Below are 24544 nucleotides of genomic sequence, written 5' to 3'. Positions count from 1 at the left end.
ACAATTTAGCAAATGGAGCTCAGCGAGCTTTCACGAATGGTTTAAAGAAGGGGACGCTCTCTCTACTCTCTTAAAAATGGAACCTTCAATGAAGACAAAGAACGAAGGAGAAAACGGGGGTGCCTTGCACTTTTAGCAACGTTTAATCACGGATGCATTTTCCGCTGAATGTTTTGAACGTTATCGAGCGACTTTGCGGAATTAAGCGTCTTTCAGGAGGATTGTAGCGATGTTTAACTCCGACAAAACTAACGCGGTAATCTTCGTTCTCTTGTTTTCGCAATTGCGAAAATTCAAATTTATTTAGTTTAAATCCTCCTTGTACAAAGGGAAAATGAAAATTCCAGAGATCCTCGGTATTAAAGAAATATAAATCAACACCCTTCGCTTTCAAAAACACATAAGTAAAAAATTGATCCCTCGAGCCGAGGTCTCAGTGATAATTCCCCGCCAAAGTAACGTTTTTCAAAATTTAAATTACGTTAAGCACACCTATGATAATGTAAACAAATATAAAAATGAGTGAAAAATAATTTTTTACAAATCACCACTCTCTATTTTCAAAAACACATAAGTAAAAAATTGATCCTTCGAGCCGAGGTCTCAGTGATAATTCCCCGCCAAAGTAACGTTTTTCAAAATTTAAATTAAGTTAAGCACACCTATGATAATGTAAACAAATATAAAAATGAGTGAAAAATAATTTTTTACAAATCACCACCCTCTATTTTCAAAAACACATAAGTAAAAAATTGATCCCTCGAGCCGAGGTCTCAATGATAATTCCCCGCCAAAGTAACGTTTTTCAAAATTTAAATTAAGTTAAGCACACCTATGATAATGTAAACAAATATAAAAATGAGTAAAAAATAATTGTGCATAAATCAACACTCTTCGCTGCCAAAGACACATAAATAAGAAACTGATCCCCCGAATCAAGGTCTGAATAATAATTCCGCGCCAAAGTCACATTTTTCAAAATATAAAACATAAAATAAGTGAAAAAAAAGTTTGCATAAAAATTTCAGATGATACCGGATACAGAGAACGTCTGTCAGACTTCCGAGGCTGCGGTCAGGAGCACGGACGTGTACCAGAAGATTAAGAACGCACCGGAAGGGGAAGCGGCCTCGGTGACCGCCTGGAAGCGATATCAGCAACTGGTGGCGATCGTCGAGTCCAGGGGCGGAAAGTTCAACCGGAAGTCGATGATCGAAGCAATCTTTCGTGGAAACGATCTCGTCTACGCGAGCCACTGATGATCTCTTTCACCATTGATCAATCCTACCACGTTGATCCACCTTTGCAATCACTTCATTTCTTTTTACCAAAGCCAGCGAATTCCTATTTATATATGTATAAGTAGATATATACATACACACGCACAGTGGCGTAGAACCAAGATAGAAATTACTCAACTGGTCACTCACAAATGCTGATTAACACGTTTCAACGCTCTCTGTCAGCAATTGCAACGTTACGTGACGGTGCATTAATTAGTCACTCGTTAGATGTGTTATCTTTAGACTGCGGATGTTTATGCAATTGTAACATATTAAAATACCCGTAGAGTTACCGTACAATTTCTCCAGATACAACCACCGAGCAACGCTAATCTACAGACAATTGTACCATAAATGCAGTTCGGTAAGATTGTAACGTTACTCTCCCGTGTATTTGGCAGATTTTTCTTTTAAATTTCATAACTGCACAAACATCCCCTAAACACTCTCTAACCATATCTGCGGTTACCGTACATTAGATATCTTACAAGTAATCGAGGGAACACCTACACACGCGTTCAAAGATCTATCAGATCGCGGAATTTTTCAACAGTCTCGACTGATCGACTCGTGATTAGAATTCCGACATTTCGTATTACACGATCGTGACACTTGTAAAAAACGAATTCGATCGACGTTTCTGACAGCTCGTTTTTCCTTCTCGTCTAATCAGCCACATTCCGCCAGTTCACAGATGTTATCGCGTAATTCGTACGTTTCCTTTATCGTACTCCTCGAGATAGAAGGACGAGGAAGAGGAGAGACGAGGGACGACAACCAGTTTCTACGCCACTGACGAGCATAATTAGAGATACGATTAACGATGCCAAACCGTGTATTGCTAGTCAACGCGAGCGTAATAAAACGCAGCATACAATTTAATTAGATAATTAAGCGACGATTAGGGCCTATCGGAGGGCGTGCACGTAATCTCCATGCAACGAGCTCTTTCTCCTCGCGTGTTCCGCCGAGGGGAAGGAAAAAAGCTACCAACATACTCGATAATATACTCTCGGTGCACGTGATACGTAGTTATAATTATACAGTTTCATTTACGAGGAGATTCGATCGCTAGTTTATAAGCGAGGAATATTTATCGGCGATTTTTATCGCGACTCATATTTTTTTTTTTTTTGTAACAGAACAAACGAATAAATATTTTTCTTTACGACAAACTCGATCTATGCGTGATCATTTCAATATCACGATTTACATTAACGAATTAATTTTCTTTTTTTCTATTTCAACTCTTTGACGGCTGAATAATTTATTCTACGAGTACAGTGTTATCGTTAATGTTATTACTAAACGTTCGAGTCAAAGGGCTTAACCCTAGAGCGGTGTTCGCTTTGACTTTTGGGTGAAAAAGGACCTAAGACCTTATGTGTAATAATTTTTGCTTCCAACGCGACATACGAACCTAGACAATAAACGTTTAAAGCAATGTTAAGGAACGTAAACTTGACAACAGCAAAAATGACTAAAAATATAAAAAGGCGGTGGGTCAAAAAAGACCCGAAGACCGTTCTAGGGTTAAGGGGGTCTTCTAGTGTGGCGGTTTCAAAAAATTATGACTAAAAATATAAAAAGGCGGTGGGTCAAAAAAGACCCGAAGACCGCTCTAGGGTTAAGGGGGTCTTCTAGTGTGACGGTTTCAAAAAATCGATTTTTATTTCTTTGCATATACCGAAAGTACAACTCTTTAAGAATGTACTCCTGAAGTTTTATAGTTGTATTTAATAAAATGACGAAGTTATAGCTCGTTTAGTGTGACACATCAAGGGAGAATGTAAATTGTGCTCAAAATTATAAACGCGTTTTTCTCGGAACCATGCTTTCTAAAACTACTGAACCAATCCAACTCAAATTTTGCACATGTCTTCAGAACATGTGCGGCTATGGTCGGTAGAAGAATTATGCCAAAATATACATTTTTCTGATATTTAGAGCCTCTGAAAGACGAAGAAAAGTCGAAAAAATCGATACTTCGTATTCAAAGTGCCGCCATTTTTTCAATTTTCAATATCTTTCTTTTATTCTACTACCGACCATAGCGACACGCATACTAAACAAGAATCAATTGGAAAGCAGGACCTTTTTTTCATGCTCGTTTGACGTGATCCACAGCAGCCGTATTTAACTATTTTTCAACAAAAGAAATTTGCCATGATTCTTCAAGGACAAGTACTTCTGTAATAAATTAGCAAAAACGGCCGTCACACTAAAAGACCCCCTTAATAAAGAAGAATCACACTTCGTTTTTCACGAGGGAATTAATCAGGACGAGTGTATATTTAATGAATTAAATAGTAATTTAAAAAAAATAAAAAAAAAAAAAAAAAAAAAAAAAAAAAAGAGGAGAGGAAGAAGAGAAACGATCTCCATACAATGTACCGTAAACGTAAGAACGCGGTTTTCTAAAATGCTCACATTTACGTAACCGTGGAAACAATAGGAGCAGACATTTTACAACATATTTTACACCGTTCGCATTCCTGTTTAGAGGTCTCGCGTTTACGCGGATCGTAACTCAGTTCCACTGCAATTTCGATCCCAGACTCATAACTTATTACGTCAACCGGCTCGTGATTTATGGACAGATGAGGCGGCGTAATGTATCGTTCTGTTTAAACAAGGATTTACCGGTTCGAGCTAATCTTTGCCGCCCCTTTCGCCGGTTCAGCTTCTTCGATCGAAGTTTTATTCAACGTTGTTAGACCGTCGTCGAGACTTGGAGAAAATTGACAAAGAAAACGACGAAGAAAATGCGAAGCTGAGGATCGAATTAATTAACAGCTTCTTTAACCAGAGACCGATTACGCTCTTGCGAACTTTCCAATTCGATTCAATTTTCTAGATCACGGGCGCGGTAGATTTCACCCAAGAATCGAACGGAATAAACTTTGTATATACAGTACGAAAAAGAAGAAGAAGAAGAAAGGACTCTATACAATCTTGTCAGAGAGAAACAAGTATAAATCCGTGTGTAATGTTACCTAGAAGAAAGAACGTTTTATTGCGAAAGAACACTTTGTACAGTCTTTCCATTGCTTCTTGTACCAAATCTCCTATGCGTTAGTTTCTTCTCTGTACAAGCTTCAGCCTAGCTTCTTATTTATACAATGAACACTTTGTACAATACCTTCCGTCATTCTAACGTCGAAACAAAAAGGAAAAGCACAGCGATTCGATCCTACCCTTCTAGCAGAAAGAAGGAATCATCTTTATCGGCCTGGACCTAATTTCTTTTCCAAAAAAAAGAAAAAAAAAAAGAAAAAAAAAAAGAAAAAAAGAACAACAAAGCAAACAAGAATTGCAAATTCTCATCGTTCGCATCTCATATGAATTCGGTGATGAAAATCTTCTTAAAATCCGGCACGGACCCGCCAATGTCGTGCCTGCAAATGTCCCCGTTGTCCAGGTAACTGACATCCGTGCTCCTTAATATACTCTTCAGGCTGTCGATCGACAAATCCGGCAATTTCCGCTCTGAGGTTAACTTGTCGAGATCGTTCATCGAGTAACCTGGACCAATTCGTTTTTTCTTCAAGTGATACGACTGTATGATCGGCTTCGTGTCGATCGGATTCTTCCTCCTCTCCTCGTCCGTCGCGTTCTCGATGATCCTCGGCGTGAAAGATCGCATGCTGACCTTTACCTCGCCGGCTCTCTTCGAGGGCAGCAGCTCCACCTGTAAAACAGCGCGTTCTCACGATCCACCATTACGCAAACATAGCTGAAAGGCCAATCATGTCCTCGATGGAGTAATTCCTGTGCTCTCTTCGCGCCTTTCTTCATCGATCTACCGATCCGACGATCGTAAATATCAGGTGTAGGAGGAAGTTCGATTGAAATTATCTACAAATTCAGATATCCTCGCGATCTTCGAGCTGTTCACGCCGTTTTCAACGCGGTGGAATTCGCGTATCTTCCGGAAGACGGAGAAATGTCGTCGAAGACAACGGAGAATGTATCGATATTTTTTTTAAATAAAAGTCGAATTTTCCTACGCTTCATATTTACTCGGTGTTTTCTATTGCAGGCAATTTACAAGTAAAGCGTACGAATACGACGATGCGTCTACGAATCGAACGAAAGGTAAGAAAAAAAATCGAGAAGACGCTAAACTACAAAAGACTCTAGCGAGTATGAAAGGGTGCCACGAATGTTACCTTAGTTCCCTTACGTTGAAAGTATTCGAAATCATCGTTGGCCACGGTGGTCACCGAGCAGCAGCTTCTGCTGCGACTTCTGCAAGAGCTCATCGTGTCGAAGTCGCCGTTCTCCAGATCGCAGCTCTCGTCGTCCGATGTCTCGTATCCGTCTCCCTCCTCCTGGTTCTCCCGTCTCTCCTCGCTCTGTACCTCCTTCCTCTGCTCTTGCTTCTTCAAATCGTACGTCCTCGAGTCGAGTATCGGTCGATGGTACCTGTAAACCACGTCCACCTCGATCACTATCGATGCAACGATAATCGACTACTCGAACCTCGTGCAAGATCCTCGAATCCTCGATAATAACACAATCTATTTTGCTCACGATTGGCATCTAGCGTGATCGAAGCTCTGGTTCCTACGCAGAGCGACTCTAGGACATCGTGGCTGTTCCTGCAGATTGCTATCCAAACCTGTGATCAAATTCTCCAGGCCGAGCACGCTTCTCGCGTGTCTTCTCGGCGTTTCCTCGCGAATCTCGTCCAAGCTCTTCGTGAATTTTCGCTTGCACGACGGATCCTCGAGCTGGACGAGATTCTCCATGTTCTGACCGAACACGTCGGTGCTTCCTATCTTTCGACGATTCACAGCTAGCTCTTGGAAAGTTTCGTTAGGTCTTGGACGTTTGTTTTGTTGATCTACGGTGGGTTTCTTGGCGGAATCGACTGCGTCGATGTTCTGACGCGGTTCGAACGTGGAACTCGTGAATGAAGAGAGCTCTGCTGGCAGGGAAACGTAGTTGCCATCTTCGTTCAGGGACTGCGTTCTTGGATAGTGTTGTATTCCCATTGTGATGGTACCAGTCTTCCCTGTAAAGTGATTTTATTGTGAATTTTTAATTCGTGAATTTTTAATTAGAGAGAAGGAAGCTGAGGAGCTAGGGAAGGGTTGGAAAATTGATTCTCGGAGTGATTTAAGGAGTAAAGAGACAGAAAATTGATTTTCAGAAGGATTTAAAGAGGTAAAGAGATTTTTAATCCGTGAGAAGAAAGTTGAGGAGGTAGGGAAGGGTTGCAAAATTCATTTTCAAAGGAATCTAAGGAGTAAAGAGATTTTTAATCCGTGAGAAGAAAGCTGAGGAGCTAGGGAAGGGTTGGAAAATTGATTTTCAGAGGGATTCAAGGAGTAAAGAGTTGTAAAATGGATTTTCAGAGGGATTTAAAGAGCTAGAGATTTTTAATCGGTAAAAAGAAAGCTGAGAAGCTAGATAAGAGTTGCAAAATTGATTTTCAGAGGAATTCAAGGAGTAAAGAGTTGTAAAATTGATTTTCAGAGGAATTCAAGGAGTAAAGAGTTGTAAAATTGATTTTCAGAAGGATTTAAGGAGTAAAGAGATTTTTAATCCGTGAGAAGAAAGCTGAGAAGCTAGATAAGAGTTGCAAAATTGATTTTCAGAGGGATTCAAGGAGTAAAGAGTTGCAAAATTGATTTTCAGAAGAATTTAAAGGAGAACGTTCTTCGTTACGAACGACAGGTAGGTTTGTAAGTAAAGTAATCAAGGTATTGTCCACTTTGACAAGCAAAGCTGTCCACTTTGAAGGACACACGCGACATCATGCGTGGTGAAATCACAGATTACGCGACGGAGGATATCGATTTTCTACTTGAACAGTGGCCCATAATTCAAGCTACTCCGTGGTATCGTTCGCGAAGGGAAACGGCACACTTCGCCACTTTCTATCGGCGGAAGATTATCGTCCCACGAAATTCCTAGCGCGTGTTAACCGGGTCGTGATCAAAAATTCAGAGCGAGCTCGGTCGCGAAGTACCTAACGAAATGACCTCTTTAGAAAATCCACGGATAGGAAACTTCTTTTCCCCTTGTCAGTTGAAACACTAGGTTTACGCGTCATTTTCACGCATTTCCAAATTCACAAGGAAAATTACATTTCTCTCCTACCACTTATACTTATTACAAATTTCGTATAAATACACAATATCAAGTAGTTTCGTTTCTAAGTTAACAGCGTGTAATATGTTGTCTTTAAATAAAATAAGCTGTTTTTTAACCCTCATCCGTCCCTCAGTTTCGCATCTTAATAGGTCCCTCGGTGTCGATTTGGCACAATGGTGACAAATCAATTAAACGAAAAGGTGAATAATTAATTTTGTAAATTCTTTTATTAAATATAGAAATTGTCAAATTGGCACGAGGGACGGACGAGGGTAAGAAGTGTCCGCAAAAGCTAGTGTTAAGGTGTATCCTTCGGAAATAACGTGTTCCGATGAACGCCGGTATTCAGGAATTTTCGCAAAACAATCAGTGTTGTAACAACGTCTCCATTGTTCGCAAAACCACTGTACACGTTCCTATAAATAGACGAGGCGAGTACGTACGCTCGACGAGGTATTTCAGTGTACACCGAGTTAATTAGATATCCTTTTATTACCATACAATCCAGCCGTTCGTTAATTAGCCACCGATAAATAAAGTAAAAGTGTGGTACACGCGTCGTGAAAGTGGCGTTGAAGGGGGAAAGAAAAAATAAGGATGAAGAGGAGATGAAAGAAACGCGTCGAGAAATTAGTATACTCGCCTCTGTTCTGGTGATTGTGCAACCGGCCGTAGAGGCTTCCGTTAGTCAAGGGGAACTTCAGACCGTGATTCAGGTTCAACTGCAGCTTGTACTCGGCGTCCTGCTCGAAGTGGCGAAACTTGCCGTCGATGCCGCCTGCAAGGGAAGCGTAACAGATATTTTTGTTTTACGTGAAATCGTCTAGAAACGGGCGAGCAATTTCTCCTCGGTCGTTGCGAAAATTCCCTTCGAATAGAGAACGCACCGTGAAACTTGTATTGTACCGTTGCATCGCGCGCTTACTCTCTTCGATAAATCATCCGGGGAATGAGACTATCTTCTTACGCGTAAGTTCGCGAGTTAGGGGAATTAGGGGGCTGGCTTGAAAAAGGGAAGAGTGGAAAAGTATAAAGTTTGATATTATTTGACGCGTGAATTCGTGACTTAGGGGAAAAATTAAAGAAATTTTATATTGACGGCATAAAAAAGGGAAGAGTGGAAAAGTATGAAGTTTTATATCATTTAACGCGTCAATTCGTGACTTAGAGGAACAAAATTTTAATTATGAGAAATAAAAAAAAATTTGATAGCAGTAGCATAAAAAATGGGAAGCGTGGAAAAGTGTAAAATTTGATATCGTTTATCGCGTAAATTCGTGAGCAATATTTTAAATATGAAATATTTGAAAAATTTGATAGCAATAGCGTAAAAATGGGAAGAGTGAAAAAGTGTAAAATTTGATATCGTTCAACGCGTAAATTCGCGACTTAGGGGAAAAGTATCTTAATTAGGAAAAATTAAAGAAGCTTTATATTGACGGCATAAAAAAGGGAAGAGTGGAAAAGTATAAAGTTTGATATCATTTAACGCGTGAATTCGTGACTTAGAGGAACAAAATTTTAATTATGAAAAATAAAAAAAAATTTATAGCAATTACATGAAAAAGGGAAGAGTGGAAAAGTACATTAATTAGGAAAAATTGAAGAAATTTTATAGCAGTAGCATAAAAAATGGGAAGAGTGGAAAAGTGTAAAATTTGATATCATTTAACGCGTAAATTCGCGACTTAGGGGAAAGATATCTTAATTAGGAAAAATTAAAAAAGTTTTGTATTGACGGTATAAAAAAGGGAAGAGTGGAAAAGTATAAAATTCGATATCATTTATCGCGCAAATTCGTGGCGAAAAGAAAAAATATTTTAATTGCGAAAGTCTAAAAAAATTTGTAGAGCAATAGAGTACAAGTGGGAAGAAATTGAGAAACGGGGAGACAATATAGGGAAGTACAAAATTCCACACGAACTTATAGAATAGAAATTTTTCTCATGAATATCAACGGTTAATAGCGAATCGATGCAATTGTGCATTCACAATTTCTAAAAGAAAAATGAACAGTTACTCATTTCCTCGTGAAGGAAACGCGTTCACGATGCACCTAATCGAGACATCGAAACTCGCGTCGACGAAGATCGATCAGCAATTCTCAAATTTAACGAAAAGCCTCACCGTTGATTTTCGACAGAAACCCAAGACAAGCCTGTCGTTTAATCAAGTTACAAGCAATGTAAAAGCCGCGCTATCGAGGCTCGTAAACTCGAAGGTTGCAACGGGGAGGGAAAAAGGGTAAAAATAAATCACGCGAGTAAAAGAGAAATTAACCGCACGGTATGCGGTTACGATGATTGCGAGATCGCGGCTTGTCGCATAACTGATGTTTCTCCTTGACGATTACACGTCTGATGTGTCTGCTGTTCGTTTCCCACGCGAGAGTGTAACACGGGTCAACGTGTCGCATTTTTTCCATTCGTTAATCGACGAGATTCTCCTCGAACGAACGAGTTATCATCCGTATCTTCGAGTAAAGTGTCGGAACTACCTACCGTGTGACAATCTCCTCGCGTGATCCTGTTTCGTGTACACTTTAGCCACGTAACGGCAGAACATTTTGTCGAACAACGCCAGGAACACTGGTAACAGGGTATCCTTTACCAGTGGCAGCCATGTAGCTAGATTTTGGGGCGTGCAGAAATCCCGGAGGAGAGTTGGCTTGATGGACATGACCTGAGAAGGGGCAGAAGATTGTTCTCTGTTACTCCCGATGGTTCGTTCATTTTTCACATTTTTTTTTTGAATACGTGAACCACTTAGAAGACAAAGTGACTAATTCTATCAAATACGGTTTATTAAATTTGTGTTACTTATGGAAAATTAGGCGCATAAGCGGGTGTTTCGATACTATTGGAAAATTAGAAGAATATGAAAATGTGGAGTTGATCATTTTGGCTTCTGAGTGGCTCATTTGGGGGTAGCTTATTTAATCTTATATTAGTTCGGCGAATTTTTAGTTTAATTTTGGATTGTTTCAAAGTCTCGAAACCTTGAAATTTCATTGACGGATTTGAGGGTGAGAGGAACTTAAAATATTAATATAAATTAAGCCACGTCTCAAACATTAAAATTTCATTGACGAATTCGAGGTTGAAAGAAACTTAAAATTGACAAAATGAGTCAAATTAAAATCAATTAAGCCACGTCTCAAACCATTGAAATTTCATTGACGAATTTGAGGATAAAGGGAATTTAAAATTGATAAAGCGAGACAAATTAATATAAATTAAGCCACGTCTCAAACAATTAAAATTTCACTGACGAATTCGAGGTTGAAAGAAATTTAAAATTGACAAAATGAGACAAATTAAAATTAATTAAGCCACGTCTCAAACCATTGAAATTTCATTGACGAATTCGAGGTTGAAAGAAATTTAAAATTGACAAAATGAGACAAATTAAAATTAATTAAGCCACGTCTCAAACCATTGAAATTTCATTGACGAATTCGAGGTTGAATGGAATTTAAAATTGGCGAAGCGAGATAAATTAATCTTCTCCGATTTCTTCCTCTATTCTGTCATACGCTTTTCCATCGCGGTATAATTTCTACTACTCCACATACCTCCGTTGGAATAGTTTCAAGGTCTCTATCGTCATGTACAATCTCGAGAAATTTTTCCCAGGACACTGAAGATCCGTGACTCCCTCGATCGATGATTTCCACGAGAAATCGTGTCAGGAATGAGATTTCGCCAGGCGGAATGCAGCTGCATCGCATGTCGCTAATTATTCGATGCTGAACGCGTCGATAAACTAAGCGACGCGTGCGCGCTCCTCTATTTTTCACGATCGTGATATATAATACCGGTGAGAAGAACGCGTAAACATAGGGGAAGTTCAGAGGGAGCGAACGAGGGAAACGCGACGTGGTCACTTACGTGGCCAACAGCTGATACTTTCGATTTTAACGAGCCGACAGCAGAAAATTTCGCAGTGAAAACCACGCTCGGTCGCGCTTTCAAAAACGCGCCGCGCGTTTTTCGCGCGTAGCAATAAACGCGCGGAGAAGAAACAGAATTACATTCCTCCGCGAAATGCCCTATTTCTTGATTCAATTGAGGATTTAATTGCGTTTGAAAATAACCAAGAATTCGGTACGAACTTCCTGAAACTTTCTGTTTCAAAGTTCCAACCACTGCGTGTTACGTTACAAAAATTAAAATTCACAAAATTTCCCACGATCCTTCAATTCGCAACTGAATAATTCAAAATCCTCCCAAAAAGATCGAAGAACCTTTGAAAAATTTAAACGTCCACAAACCTCAACATTTTTTTATCGAAAGTTAGAAATTGGGTGAAGTAAGATACGAAAAGAATTCCTGAAAAATTTGAAGAATCTTTCAAAAATTCAAATAGGTATCCATAAACCTGAAAAATTTTCAATCTCAACTTCCATTCGCTCCAAACTTACAAATCGAGTAAAGTAAAATACGAGAAGAAACGAATATTTAAATATTTCTAAAAAAAATTGAAGAATCGTTGAAAAATTCAAATATCCACAAAGCAGAAAAATTTTCAATCTCAACTTCCATTCGCTCCAAACTTACAAATCGAGTAAAGTAAATTACGAAAAGAATCGAATATTCAAATATTTCTAAAAAAAATTGAAGAATCTTTGAAAAATTCAAATATCCACAAAGCAGAAAAATTTTCAATCTCAACTTCCATTCGCTCCAAACTTACAAATCGAGTAAAGTAAAATACGAGAAGAAACGAATATTTAAATATTTCTAAAAAAAATTGAAGAATCGTTGAAAAATTCAAATATCCACAAAGCAGAAAAATTTTCAATCTCAACTTCCATTCGCTCCAAACTTACAAATCGAGTAAAGTAAATTACGAAAAGAATCGAATATTCAAATATTTCTAAAAAAAATTGAAGAATCTTTGAAAAATTCAAATATCCACAAAGCAGAAAAATTTTCAATCTCAACTTCCATTCGCTCCAAACTTACAAATCGAGTAAAGTAAAATACGAAAAGAATCGGATATTCAAATATCCACAAATCTGGAAAAAATGTTTTATCTCAAGTTCCATTCGCTCCAAACTTACAAATCGGGTAAAGTAAAATACGAGAAGAAACGAATATTCAAATATTCCTGAAAAATTTGCGGGATCTTTCCAAGATTCAAATATCTACAATTCAGAAAAATTTTCCATCTCAAGTCACGTTTGCTCCAAACTTCCAAATCGAGTAAAGTAAGGCACGAAAAAACTCGAGTATCCGAATATCTCTAGATCCGCGAAACTTCTGCTCTCGCGTGACATTTCCCTGGAAAAGTTCAGCAGAACAAGATCTCGACAGCTTGCAAAAAGCGTCAAGAAATCGCGACGGTTGTTGCGCAACAATGAAAGTTCAGCACGCGTATTTCGTATCCCTCGGCCAGTGCAGAAGTTAATGACAGGATCGACGCAAGAAAAGGTTTCTAGCCGCTTGGGAAATCGCGGCGGCGGCGTGCCGGACTGGATTTACATGGAATTACGCGTGGTCACTAGAGGAGATAGAAGGCGAGGGGGGCTCGTTGATTACCGTGGTTTTTAATTCTGCGCGTAACGGGTGCGACCGCGATATGAAATCGAAAACTAAGCATACCCTTAATTAGAGAATACAGAACGTGACGTGCATGCGTGCGCGAGGAAAGGGAAACTTCGAAAAAGACGTACATAAATATCGTTCTATCAACACAGTGAAACTATTTTCTATATAGTATACACATACATACGAACGGGCAAGAATTTCGAAATTTCACTTCTCGAAGATGTTCTTCGCGTGACGATCACAGGAAAGAAAAATCGAGAAAATGGATCAACGATGTATTCTGCTGTCTCTTTCGCAGATGGTGGATACTCTTCCCAGTAATTTCTAATTTTATACTTTCTAACAACTTGCCGAGTGGATTTAATCCTCTATGGAGTATCGTTAAAACGGTAATAATCATTTTAGAGTGTTACTTTGTGCTCGAAACGTGGAGGATTGTTGAATAAATGATTGCATTGTGAGCATCGATTATGCAATACGCCGGTTAACTTGTTTTCCTTTACAAAATTCTATCGTAAAGTTCAAGTAACCGCTGGAAGAGTAGATTTCTTCCTGTCACATTTACACTTGGTACCGTAACATCTTTCGATATTTTTTAATCAAATTTGCAAGTTTCGATCTACTTCCTCCAAAAAAAAAAAAATAATTCAGAGAGACAAGTGTGTCTTTTAATCTATCACGATCTAAACACACGAAAGTTGATGATTCGTTCAAACCTTTAAACTTTCATGTGTCGAGATTGTCCCAAAAGATACACTTGTTTTTCTGAATAACTTTCTTCTGGAGGAAGTAGATCGAATCTTGTAAATTCGATTACGGTACCAAGTGCAAACCTGAATAATTTTCCAACCCTTCAACTTTCTATCCCAAAATTCCCCTCATTTCCAGCAAGATACCCCAGTCTCCTCCGCAACGTCCCTCTGTCACGAAGTGAAAGAAGAAAAGAAAGGCTCTTTTCCAACTGATCACGCCCCCAGTCCTCGGGCTTCGTTATCCCCGCAATTACAGCCGCGGCGCAATCCCCGGCAACAGATTTTCTGCTCCGAATCGCCCGAAGAATACGGCTGTGCAGTACTTTCGGCACGCGGCGTATATTTAATACGTAACGAGCAGCAGAGTTGCACGCGTGCTGCACAATCGCACCGCTCCGGTTCGCGCGATTCCACAACGAGGGGCGCGTCTCTCCTCTATTATCTTTTCTCTCCTTCCAGCTCCCTGCTCTTTCTCTCTCCCACCGTGTACCACCATTTTCCGTGTCTGCTTTTTCAACGAAACACCAGCAGCAGAGTTTCTCCAATCAATTTCGAGCACACGAATACCCGCGCTGAATCCCGAACGAGCGTTTAATTGTAGCACGATGGAGAACGCGAGGCGTCACGGTGTCCGCGTCGCCTAGAATTCGAGTGATTTCAAGCCTCCTTCGCGGTATCTCGGCTTTCTCGTTGATCGAGGTCGACTCGGTTGACAGCGATTTGCCTTTGCGCGCGGGGTGTCGAAAGGAAAGTGCAACGCGAGCAACGAGAAAAAAAAAAATAAAAACGTTACATTACCAGGCACAGTTACACAGAATCTCCAAGGTCTGAACATCGTCTGGTCATCGTGATAAACGAGTATTTCCTCCGTCTGGCATAACGCTTTTACGCTCGCTTCTTTTCAGAGAGAGTTCCCCGTGTAAACTCTCGTGACACGTATTTCGTGTTCGTGAAAATTTCTCGTCTGAATTGCAAATCGGGTTCGAGAACGGAGAATTTTCGCGACAGCGCGATATAAACAAGATCGAGAGAGAGAGAAAAGTAAAAACGCATCGAGCGTTGGTGGAATTAGCGTAGAAATCGAGACGAAAGGATATCTTTATTCATAGCTGAATCATTATCTTCCAAGTAACTTCGTTATTCAGCGGGGGGAATAAAAACATTGGAGAAAAATGGGGTCGTCTATCGGTGCAACGTGCTTTTAGAAGATTATGATCGAATCTCTCGGTGGCACGAAAGAGAGATTGATGAAACTGATTTAGCGCGTTGGTTGAATTCTTCGTGGATACGGCGCAGAACGCCATGAATGGCCTGGAGACTTCGATGCCTGGCGTGCTCGGGCAACCTAATTCGACGACGGCGTGTAGCGGCGATAATATACGGGAGTACGTCACAGAGTCGATTATAAATATTAACGAGGAAGGTCAGGGGAGTTTCTCTCGCCATCGATTGAATTTTAATCGAGTTTGACAACGAGGTCGTCGCCCGTATTAGGATCACACTTTCCAACGTCCAAATTGTCCCTCTTCTACCTAATTCGTACACGAGTACGATTCGACGAAATATCAAGTACTTACACGCGTGATCTGAAACTTTTATTAATTTCATTTTCTTACTCTCAACAGCAGCGGAAGTAATTTACACGTTAATCGAGACACTCTGTATATTTATATCAATAATTCTCGTTTGTTCGCCTCGATTTTTCAAACGCAAACTTTCCCGTCCACGGACGGAATTCCGGTGTAGGAGAAAAAGAATGCAACCGGTGACTCGTTCACTTCCGGAGGACGGGAACTCGAGCTAGGTTCCGGTTTTCAAGGGTACCACACTTGCTACACGCGGGTTCGATCCAACGAACACGAAGAAAAAGTATGGAAAAGTGTATCGGGTAAATCAATGGAAGTAATTAGACAGCAATTTAGCGAGTTAATTTAGTGAACGAATTGAATTAGAGAGCTAGCTGTGTAATTGTTAATCGCGCGTGAAAGATAATCGGGAATAAATTAGACTTTCGGTCCCTGTGTGTTACATTGTCGTCGCGGTTCGTCGATCCGTTGCAATTTCGTCGGTATTACGAAATAACCCTCTTACTAATCGACAGTCTACAGGCTTGAACGTGTTACTTGAATCGTCGAATCGAAATATTTACCAGAATCGGTAGATACTGGAAGAAGTAGCAGACGAAGAGTATACTGTAGATCGTAGGCCTTCCGCTGGCCTCGTCAACCTGCACCTTCTTCTTCCTCAAACAAGCTCTGCTGTTGGTGGATCCACTTGTGCACGATCCACTCGACGGATCCCAATGCTGAGGATGACACTCGAACGCACCTGAAGAATTCTTCGAGCTCGTCTCCGACAGATCGGACACCGACTTCAACAATTCCGCCTTAGGTGTGCGACACGCCCTTCGAAACACAGCCATAAGCAGGCTGATGACGGACGTGAGTACCAGAAGACATCGTAAAGCGTTCACGAAGATCCCGTATTTCAGCGATATCTCTTGAGCCAGGAAAACACAGAGATCTGGTTCGAAGTTTAGTACACCGGTGACTCCGACACAGGCACTGATCACGCTCAGACTGACCAAATGATACTTGAGATGACTCTTGGTGAGATTCAGGCCCTCTTCTCTGGTGCTGATCGCTGTGAAGATGGAGATCGAGGTCAAGGTTAGCTCCTGGAGGATGCTGGAGGAGTTGAGTATCCAGACTAGGCCCGAGCAGAATTCTGTGAACCGAGGAACGATGGAATTCGTAAAATTGATCTTCTTCGATGGAGGCAGTTCGTCGATCGCGTTTCTTTCGTTACCTCCGAAGTGGTTAATCGGTTGAATCAGCGTGAGAATGGCGTAGAACAGCAGTCCGAGCTGGTGAACGAGACTTTCCGCGAGAATGGCTACCGTGAACACGTCGATCCTCCTTTTCGCCGAGGAAGGTTGATTCTGATAGATCAGAAGCGACCAGGACAACAGCAGGATGCATATCGGTGAACCTACACAGGTGGGCAGCCATTCTCCTACCTCGCTTCGCATCTCTGTAAAGAAACACATTGATCCTGACGTGAATAAACGGTATAAAGTTTTTTAACAACGTGTAATTGAAAGAGAAGTTAAAATACACGGTTGAAACTTCTGTTTCGATGGAAACAGTCGGAGGGAAAGCGTGATGGAATCTTTTTCTTCGAACTTTGCTCGAGAGAAGAAGATCGAAACGGAATCACTTGAATTCGTCCAATTAAATCCTTCACGCCGTGTAATTTCGCGCTAATCGTCCGTCTCGATCTCCTCTCCCGGGGAGAGCCAGGCCAGAAACGGAACCAACTTTACGAGCGGATAAAACGAACCGAGGCGAGCGACTATTCATTAAAAGTACGCTCGATCTGTCCCAGTTTTCCCCGGTCAGACGGAGACGAGAAGAGAGAGAAAAAGAGATCAACCGTGAGGACGATGCTCGCGTCTTTCTGGTCGGAAGAAAGTGACACACGGGGAGGATCGAAGAATAGAGGAGAGAAAGAGAGAAGGAAACGCGAGGGAAATTACGGTTCGAATTGTGTGTCTCGTTTCCTCTTCTGCGCTTCAGAAGAGCAGGCTTCTCTCTCTCCCGTCAGTGAGAGTGGTAATGCCTTAATCTCGATGAAAGCTCGTGGCAATTAGCGTCGTACGCGTCGAATTATTACATCCTCGTGGCTCGAGGAAGGATCGCGGGAATGATTGTTAATCAACGGAGTGATTACAGCGGGAAGGAGGAAGCGTCGTGGCTGGTTTCACGTGAAATGACAACGCGAACCAGGAGGACACTCTTTTTTCCTTTTTCTTTTTTTTACAGAGACATGCCCTCGCGATTTTTCTTCCTCGTTGTGCGCGCGTTTCAGACACGGTTTCTCCGCTTCTGATCGCCGTCTTTCGCCGCGCCAACCGCTCTGTAAACTTTCTATTCCGCGTGCAGACCGTGGACTAATTTATTATTGGATCTGAGTCGAACATGTGAACACCGAGGAACAGCTGTTTTACCCGTGGCTCTGTTTCAATTTTCGTCGCGAGAGCTGATTTTTCGATACTTTCCGCTTCTTAGGGTAAAGCGGTGTTCAATTAGAGGCGTATTGAGCAACGCGAATTTAAAAACGACGAAATATCTCTCGATCAATCGTATATACGTTTTCCAACTTTTTCGCAACAGAGCTGTTCAAGTTTTTATCCTTGGTACCGCGCGTAATTTATGCGAATTTCTACTTTTATTTCGATACCCGCTCGCAATTGCTTCTATCAATTCCTCTTTGTTCTGAAAATGAAACTCGTTCCGAAAAATAGAGAAAGAGACTTTTAATAGCTTAAAAATTTCGCCAGATTAAAAATAAAATAGCGCAAAGTAAAGTTTTGCTCGAGGATTTTCTTATGATATTTTAACACTGGAAATAAATTAAGAAATCAAGTTTCAGTGAAGCATTAATGTTCAAATTTATTACACTAAAAAATCCCCAATTTTCAACAATAATAACCAAAATTAATCGAGTGTATTTCTCCAAAGTTCTACCTCTCCACATCTGAGTTCATTCGATCAGAGTTACGCAAGCGAACGCGAACGATTATTGCACCGGTTCCCCTCAGCCGGCAATTTCCATCGAGAGAGAGAAATCTCAAAGTTTACCGCCTTCTAATATCAAACATTCGACTCTTAAATATTCGAATGAGTTTCCACGACGGGAAACGAAACGTTCTATCCGTAGAAGCTGAAAATTCTTAGCTCGGGTTCGTTGGTTACGCGTGAAAGTATGGAAGGAACGAGGCGTTCGCAAACTGGCCAGACTCGGAAGTGCAGCAAGATCGAAGATATAATATATTTATCAATTTCTTTCATCCTCGATACACGTGTACAGATAAGGACCACGAGAAAGTAAACTGGTGTTTTCGATTTCTTCATCGCGATCTTTCTTTATTCATTTTTAGAAACCGTCGGCGACCTCAGAGTGAATTTACGCCGGAAAGAAATTGCTCGGTGAAGAGATTCCAGGTTGATTGATAGATAGAAGAGGGAAGAATTTCATTTGGCGTAAGAACAACAATCGTTTAAATCATTTTGCTCGGCGAAACGTGACTGAAATGTTCATTTTATGTTAGGTACGTAACATCCTACTTGGAATGCGTCGAAATATTTCTTACCTATTTTAATTGGACGATAAAATATGGAAATTTTCGTCGGAAGGAATTTTTTACGATTATTTTATCTGGACATTTGTAAGTGGAAATGTCTGTAGGTTAGGTTTGTATAGTAAATGTTCTTTTTCTTTTTGTGAATTTTAATGGACAAACGGTGTTTCGTGTGAAATTCAATTGAGCGTATAGAAAAGCAACTGGAAACCAGGTTAATTTTCCTTCCTCTGATAACAATGTCGTTCCAAGAAACCAGTCTGAAGATCTTGTCTCTATTATGCTCGACTCTTTAGCCCGATGTGAACGTCATTCTTCCTGCCGTTTCTGCCGGAAGTAGGTTACGCGAAGAAAGTACACGCGCTGCTGTATGGTAATTTCATAAAAAGAATTTACTTTCGCAGGAATTTCGACAGCTACCTTCGTCCATAAAAAAGAAGAAAGAACGAAATATCTTTGAGCTACATTAATCCACGAAAAAAAGAAAGAAAAGAAGAACGAAATATCTTTAAGCTACCTTCGTCCAGAAAAACAAGAACAAAGTATCTTTGAGCTACCTTTGTCCAGAGAAAAAAACAAAGTATCTTTAAGCTATCTTCGTCCACAAAAAAAAAGAACGAAATATCTTTAAGCTACCTTCGTCCCCAAAAAGAAGAAAGAAGAGAAGAACGAAATATCTTTAATCTACCTTTGTTCACAAAAGAGAAGAACAAAATATCTTTAAGCTACCTTCGTCCCCAAAAAGAAGAACAAAATATCTTTAAGCTACCTTCGTCTCCAAAAAGAAGAAAGAAGAGAAGAACGAAATATCTTTAATCTACCTTTGTTCACAAAAAAGAGAACAAAATATTTTTAAGCTATCTTCATCCACAAAAAAAAGAACAAAATATCTTTAAGCTGCATTAATCCACACAAAAAAAGAAAGAAGAGAAGAACAAAATATCTTTAAGCTACCTTCGTCCCCAAAAAAAAGAAAAAAGAGAAGAACGAAATATCTTTAATCTACCTTTGTTCACAAAAAAGAAGAACAAAATATCTTTAAGCTATCTTCATCCACAAAAAAGAAGAACAAAATATCTTTAAGCTATCTTCATCCACAAAAAAAGAAGAAAATATCTTTAATCTACCCTCGTCCACAAAAAAAGAAAAAAAGAAGAAAATATCTTTAATCTACCCTCGTCCACAAAAAAAGAAAAAAAGAAGAAAATATCTTTGGACAAATTTTCCAAATCTAGAAGCACTCCAGAATTCTTTCGCCGGTATTTTACGATAACGCTCTCCCCAAAAAATTCCTACGTTCCACTGAAAAAATAGAAGAAGAGAGAAAAATGTGAGTTTATAAAACGCCTAGTTTACAGCCTCTTATACCTCTCGAAAAATTCGAACGTTTCCTCGGCGAAGTGTTTTCTAAAAAGAAAACCGTTCTACCGGAGCGCGTATACGCCTGGTTCTAATCACGTGTATCGCGGCACACATATAGAGGAACACGTTTCTAACCGGTGTTAGGGTCCATGGATTACGAGAGACGCCACGGGTCAGAAAAAGAGGAAAAAAGTATACTTGTCGCCGTGAAGCCACGTGAGATCATCGAGGAAGAGACCATTCCGCAAAGTCTGACCCTGTTTCTAACAAAACAAAATTCTCGCCACGAGAGCAACTATTTTTTTTTCTTTTATCGAGCTTCAAGTATATCGTATAATTTCTCCTTTCGATCAGGAGAGGCCACGCGAGTTTTAAAATAACTCTTGCGCAGCGAGTAGCCGCGTGATAAAAAATCATTTTCGTTTCTCTTTCGAGAGACTTAGAGCTGCCTGAGATTTTAGTATCAACGAACTCTAGAATTGTCTTCTATTGGAAATAAAGTAATGAGTATTTTTAGGAGCTTTATTTTTCTTATCGAATTAGATTACAGTATTCTTCAAAAGAAAAAGAAAATAATGAAAACCCTAATGCAGTTTTTGGATCCCTGCGACTTAGAGCTCCCTGAGATTTTCTATTGGAAACAAAATAATAAGTCTTTGTTGGAACTCTAGGGAGAAATTCTTTTTTTTATTGAATTAAGTTACAGTATTCTAATTTTTTAACCCATCACTTTATTTTTTAAAGAACTTTTACCGTTATAAAATTTATGTTCTCTTAACAGTGTACTAAAAGTTCATTGTCTAGGTTCCTCGGGTCTATTTTGACCCAAAGACATTAAGCGCAGGAACAGAAGAATGCACTAGGGTTAAAATCGTAAAACCAAATCAGGTCTTCCCTTTATTACCCATTTCCTACGAAACTCTCCATTACATCACGAACATCCGCAGTTCCCTAACGACACAAATTCGTACAAACGATCTTTCCACATTGGAAAGTTAAAAAACAAGTGCAATTTATCGGTAGCCGTTCGAAGTATCACACGCGCGTTATCCGCGAAGCCAAGGGAACGACAATTCCCGCGATTACCTCTAGTGGGATGAAATTACGTTTCATGATTGTGACCTCTGGCCAATTAGGGGCTTCTCTCTGTCGAGCAATCAACCGGCCTACGTGGAAACGATATCTGGTGTCACGGGGAACCGTGGCCCCGGCGAAACTGGATGTCTCTAACTCGGTCATGTGAAACTCTGTCGCCCACTCTTTCGTACTCTGTCTGCCTACAACACGCGTCTCTTTATCTTCGCGGAAGGAATGTCTCCTTTCAGCCGGGTAGAAGGAAGGACTCTACGGCCTCCACCTTGAAGCTGTTTCACACGATGGTTATGCACACGATACGTGTGTGTACTCGCTAGAGAATTTTCATACGCGACGAGGAGGAAGAGAAGAGGAAGGTAAAATGTCGATCGACATCGAGACACTTCCGCTTCTTAGTTTGCCGATTCCAGTGGAAACTGGTTGTTCGAGAATTTCTCTGAACGGTGATTGAATTGAAATGAAGATCGAGGGAGCGGGAGGAATTTGGAACTTTCGTTTGGGAAGGGTTAACCCTTCGTTGGTGAATTAAAGGGATGAGGGAGTGTAAGGTGGATGTGGAACGAAACTGATGAGATTAAATTTGTAAATTGCGCCTCGTGACTTTTCTATATTTATTCCCTGTAGTATACTAAAAAAAGACACCACGCAATTGATACGCGCAGATATCCGAAGATATTCGACATTTTCCGATCACCAAATTGTGTCATCCTTTGGAAAACGTCCAAAGTCCTTTGATTCCAGTCACCAATTTTCCAAGGATGAAAAGGAAGTAATATAGTTGTCTGATTCGACAACTATACTCAAAATTTCGCGAAAATCGTCGTTATCGGAATTCTAACGTCTCCTGATAAATCTCTAGATCTCTAAGTCGCGCAAAGTTGACAAAACGTGCCTAAGAGTGAAAAAAAAGTAAAAGAAAACACTCGTCAAATATTTTCTAATTCAACTATGCTCAAAATTTCACGAAAAATCGTCGCTATCGGTGATCTAAGGTCTCTTAATAAATCTCTGAATCGCACAAAGTTAACAAAACTTAGCTAAGAATGGAAAAAAAGTAAAAGCTCAACAATTGTACTCAAACTTTACGAAAATCGTCGTTATCGGTAATTTAACGTCTCTCGATAAATCTCTGAATCTCTAAGTCGCAGAAAGTCAAAAAACCGTGACTAAGGGAGAAAAAGAAGTAGCAGAAAACAATGCCCAAAATTTCTCGAAAATCGTCGGTACCGTTAATCCAACGTCTCCCAATAACCCTCTAAATCACCGAAAGTTGACAAAAATACGCATGAATCATAAGATCACGTAACAAGATCCATCCAGAACTTCGCATCGTCTGTTCCAAGATAATTCTAGCGAATTAGACCCTTCTAATTCGAGATGTTGGCACCGGTACACGGGGTGACTGCATCGAGACTGAAAAGTGGGTTACGAATACCGGCGAGAAAGTATAACCAACCGACAGACTCTAGCCTGGCCGTCGAACCGTCGTCGTCTTGGTCGTCTTCGTCTTCTTCGTCGTAGAGAGATTAGGCGCGGCCGGTTTTGCATCGAGGCAAACACACCGACAGAAACATTTATCGGTTCAACGTACCGGCACGATCGTCTCCGTGAGATTTAGGCCGGCCTCTCTGTACGGCTTCCAGTGCATCGATACTTTTTTTCGCGCTCGACCGCGGTGCGTGCCAAATTCCTCCTCGAACGCAACCGCGCTGTCTATGTTCCGCGTGCTTTCGAGGTCAGGGAACGAACGGCTATTTCGCCGTTCCACGATTCTACTCGCTTCCTATCCACTTTATTCTCTCGGTCTACGTGCTTCTACAGGGTGTCACGCGCAAAAGGGATGAATTTAGACGAAGAGATCAGGCGAAACCGTACAGCGACATTTTTCCCCCTAGGAAGCTTATTTTCTGAACGAATCGACGAACTTACACGCGATTTCACTTAAGCCTACAAATTAGACGGAGGATGAACGACGAGATAAAAGTAAGAACGTAACGATAAATCGTTGTATTTTCGATGAGAATACAAGTAGAGAAGAGAAAATGATTCTTGTTTGAAAACAGGAGACAGTCTCGAGAAAACGTTCACCTAAGTGTAAGTGCACGTGTACTCGAGGAATCTTCAACATCGATTCATTCAGAATTCAAGCTTCCTTGGAGGAAATGTTATTCTACATTTCTGTATCCGTAGTTTGGATATACAGTGTACGCTTCGACCATCGAAATAGACGAAAGCTAGGAGTATTTTCCACGGAGAAACTTTGCTTTTGATAGCTTAATCGGAGACCGATGAAATCCTTTCTTTTCGCAGAATGATTCGCGGTTTTGCGGGACCAAGGCTTGATGGAGGTTTAATTGATCGAGCGTTAGGAGAAAATCGACGAGATTCGCTATTACGTGGGATTAGTACCGCAAGCAAAACTCGTTCTCACATTTTTCTAGCTTCTGCGGAGGCGCGAGGAGTCAAAGGTTGAATTAAAAACGAACAGATGAAATAAAACATCCTCGATTTTGAGCGACTGTGCAAAAATTAAGCGCGATTCCGACGAAATCTACGATCCCTTAATTTCAAGCGTCGTCGTACGCTTGATGCGAGGTGAAATTGGCAGAAGAGGTAAAAGAGCAATATCCTCGCGAACGAGAATCTCGGAATTCACGGGGAAATTGCAATTCCGCAAACGGAACGAGCGTAATTTCGAAATTACAGTAGCATGGGTCGCAGGCGTATCCGATTGAGGACTGCATTTACATTGTTATGCTCATTGAGCGAATTAATGCACCGTCCATAAGTTGACGCAAGGACGCGAGGCGGAGATGTCCTTGGTATTCCACAAATCATTTCCTCCGTTAACGAGGAACGAGACAAGAAAGAATAAGAATAATAGAACTCGGGCGGTACTCACTGCAGAGTGTCAGTGATTATGCGGAACTATCGTTGCCGTGGAATGCAACCGCATCGCTATTCGGAGCCTGCGGATGCGCGCGATCTCGATCAATCGGATCCTCGTAGCCGGTGCAACGTGATTTCTACGTGTTCGCTTCCGCCTCTTGCATCCTTCTCCTCCTTCTCTTCTGCTCCAACTCGTGTCTTACGTATTACCAGGAGATCACTTCTAAATCCACCAGCTGATATTTCACTCTTTTTACAAAAAGAATCAACTCTTCTCACAGAAAAAAGAAAAGAAACGGTAATTCTCTCGACGAAAGAGAAGAGAGAATAGAGATAAAAACAATCCCCGCCGTCGCCGGCTAT

The 24544-nt window shown here is 40.6% G+C and overlaps 2 protein-coding genes across 2 annotated transcripts; one reads left to right on the top strand and one right to left on the bottom strand.

Annotated features, from left to right (window-relative positions):
* The first annotated feature begins 1028 nt into the window (after positions 1-1028).
* LOC108579688 lies at positions 1029-1332 on the top strand. The gene has a single exon (XM_017943275.1). It carries the CDS (start codon positions 1029-1031, stop codon positions 1257-1259), a length of 231 nt encoding a protein of 76 aa, XP_017798764.1. The 3' UTR covers positions 1260-1332.
* Positions 1333-4620: 3288 nt separating this feature from the next.
* On the bottom strand, positions 4621-24447 carry LOC108579609. Its single transcript, XM_017943185.1, has 8 exons — positions 24195-24447; positions 16501-16725; positions 15842-16419; positions 9890-10070; positions 8032-8166; positions 5820-6303; positions 5456-5711; positions 4621-4974 (listed from the first exon to the last, which is right to left on the bottom strand). Exons 2-8 carry the CDS (start codon positions 16721-16723, stop codon positions 4621-4623), a joined length of 2211 nt encoding a protein of 736 aa, XP_017798674.1. The 5' UTR covers positions 16724-16725; positions 24195-24447.
* Positions 24448-24544: the final 97 nt, after the last annotated feature.

The sequence above is a fragment of the Habropoda laboriosa genome, unplaced genomic scaffold, assembly GCF_001263275.1.
Source record: "Habropoda laboriosa isolate 0110345459 unplaced genomic scaffold, ASM126327v1 scaffold33, whole genome shotgun sequence".
NCBI classification, from domain to species: domain Eukaryota; kingdom Metazoa; phylum Arthropoda; class Insecta; order Hymenoptera; family Apidae; genus Habropoda; species Habropoda laboriosa.
The sequence above is the reverse complement of the archived record's forward strand: the minus strand, read 5'-3'. Positions and strand labels throughout refer to the sequence as shown.

What these genes read in the sequence shown, in the direction of transcription:
- LOC108579688 (XM_017943275.1), top strand. Translation starts at nt 1,029, where the DNA reads ATGATACCGGATACAGAGAACGTCTGTCAGACTTCCGAGGCTGCGGTC.
- LOC108579609 (XM_017943185.1), bottom strand. Translation starts at nt 16,723, where the DNA reads ATGCGAAGCGAGGTAGGAGAATGGCTGCCCACCTGTGTAGGTTCACCG. An exon ending in TCCAGTATCTACCGATTCTG is followed by an intron (nt 10,071 to 15,841) that starts GTAAATATTTCG and finishes GCCCCTTCTCAG; the next exon opens with GTCATGTCCATCAAGCCAAC. An exon ending in TTCAACGTAAGGGAACTAAG is followed by an intron (nt 4,975 to 5,455) that starts GTAACATTCGTG and finishes GCTGTTTTACAG; the next exon opens with GTGGAGCTGCTGCCCTCGAA.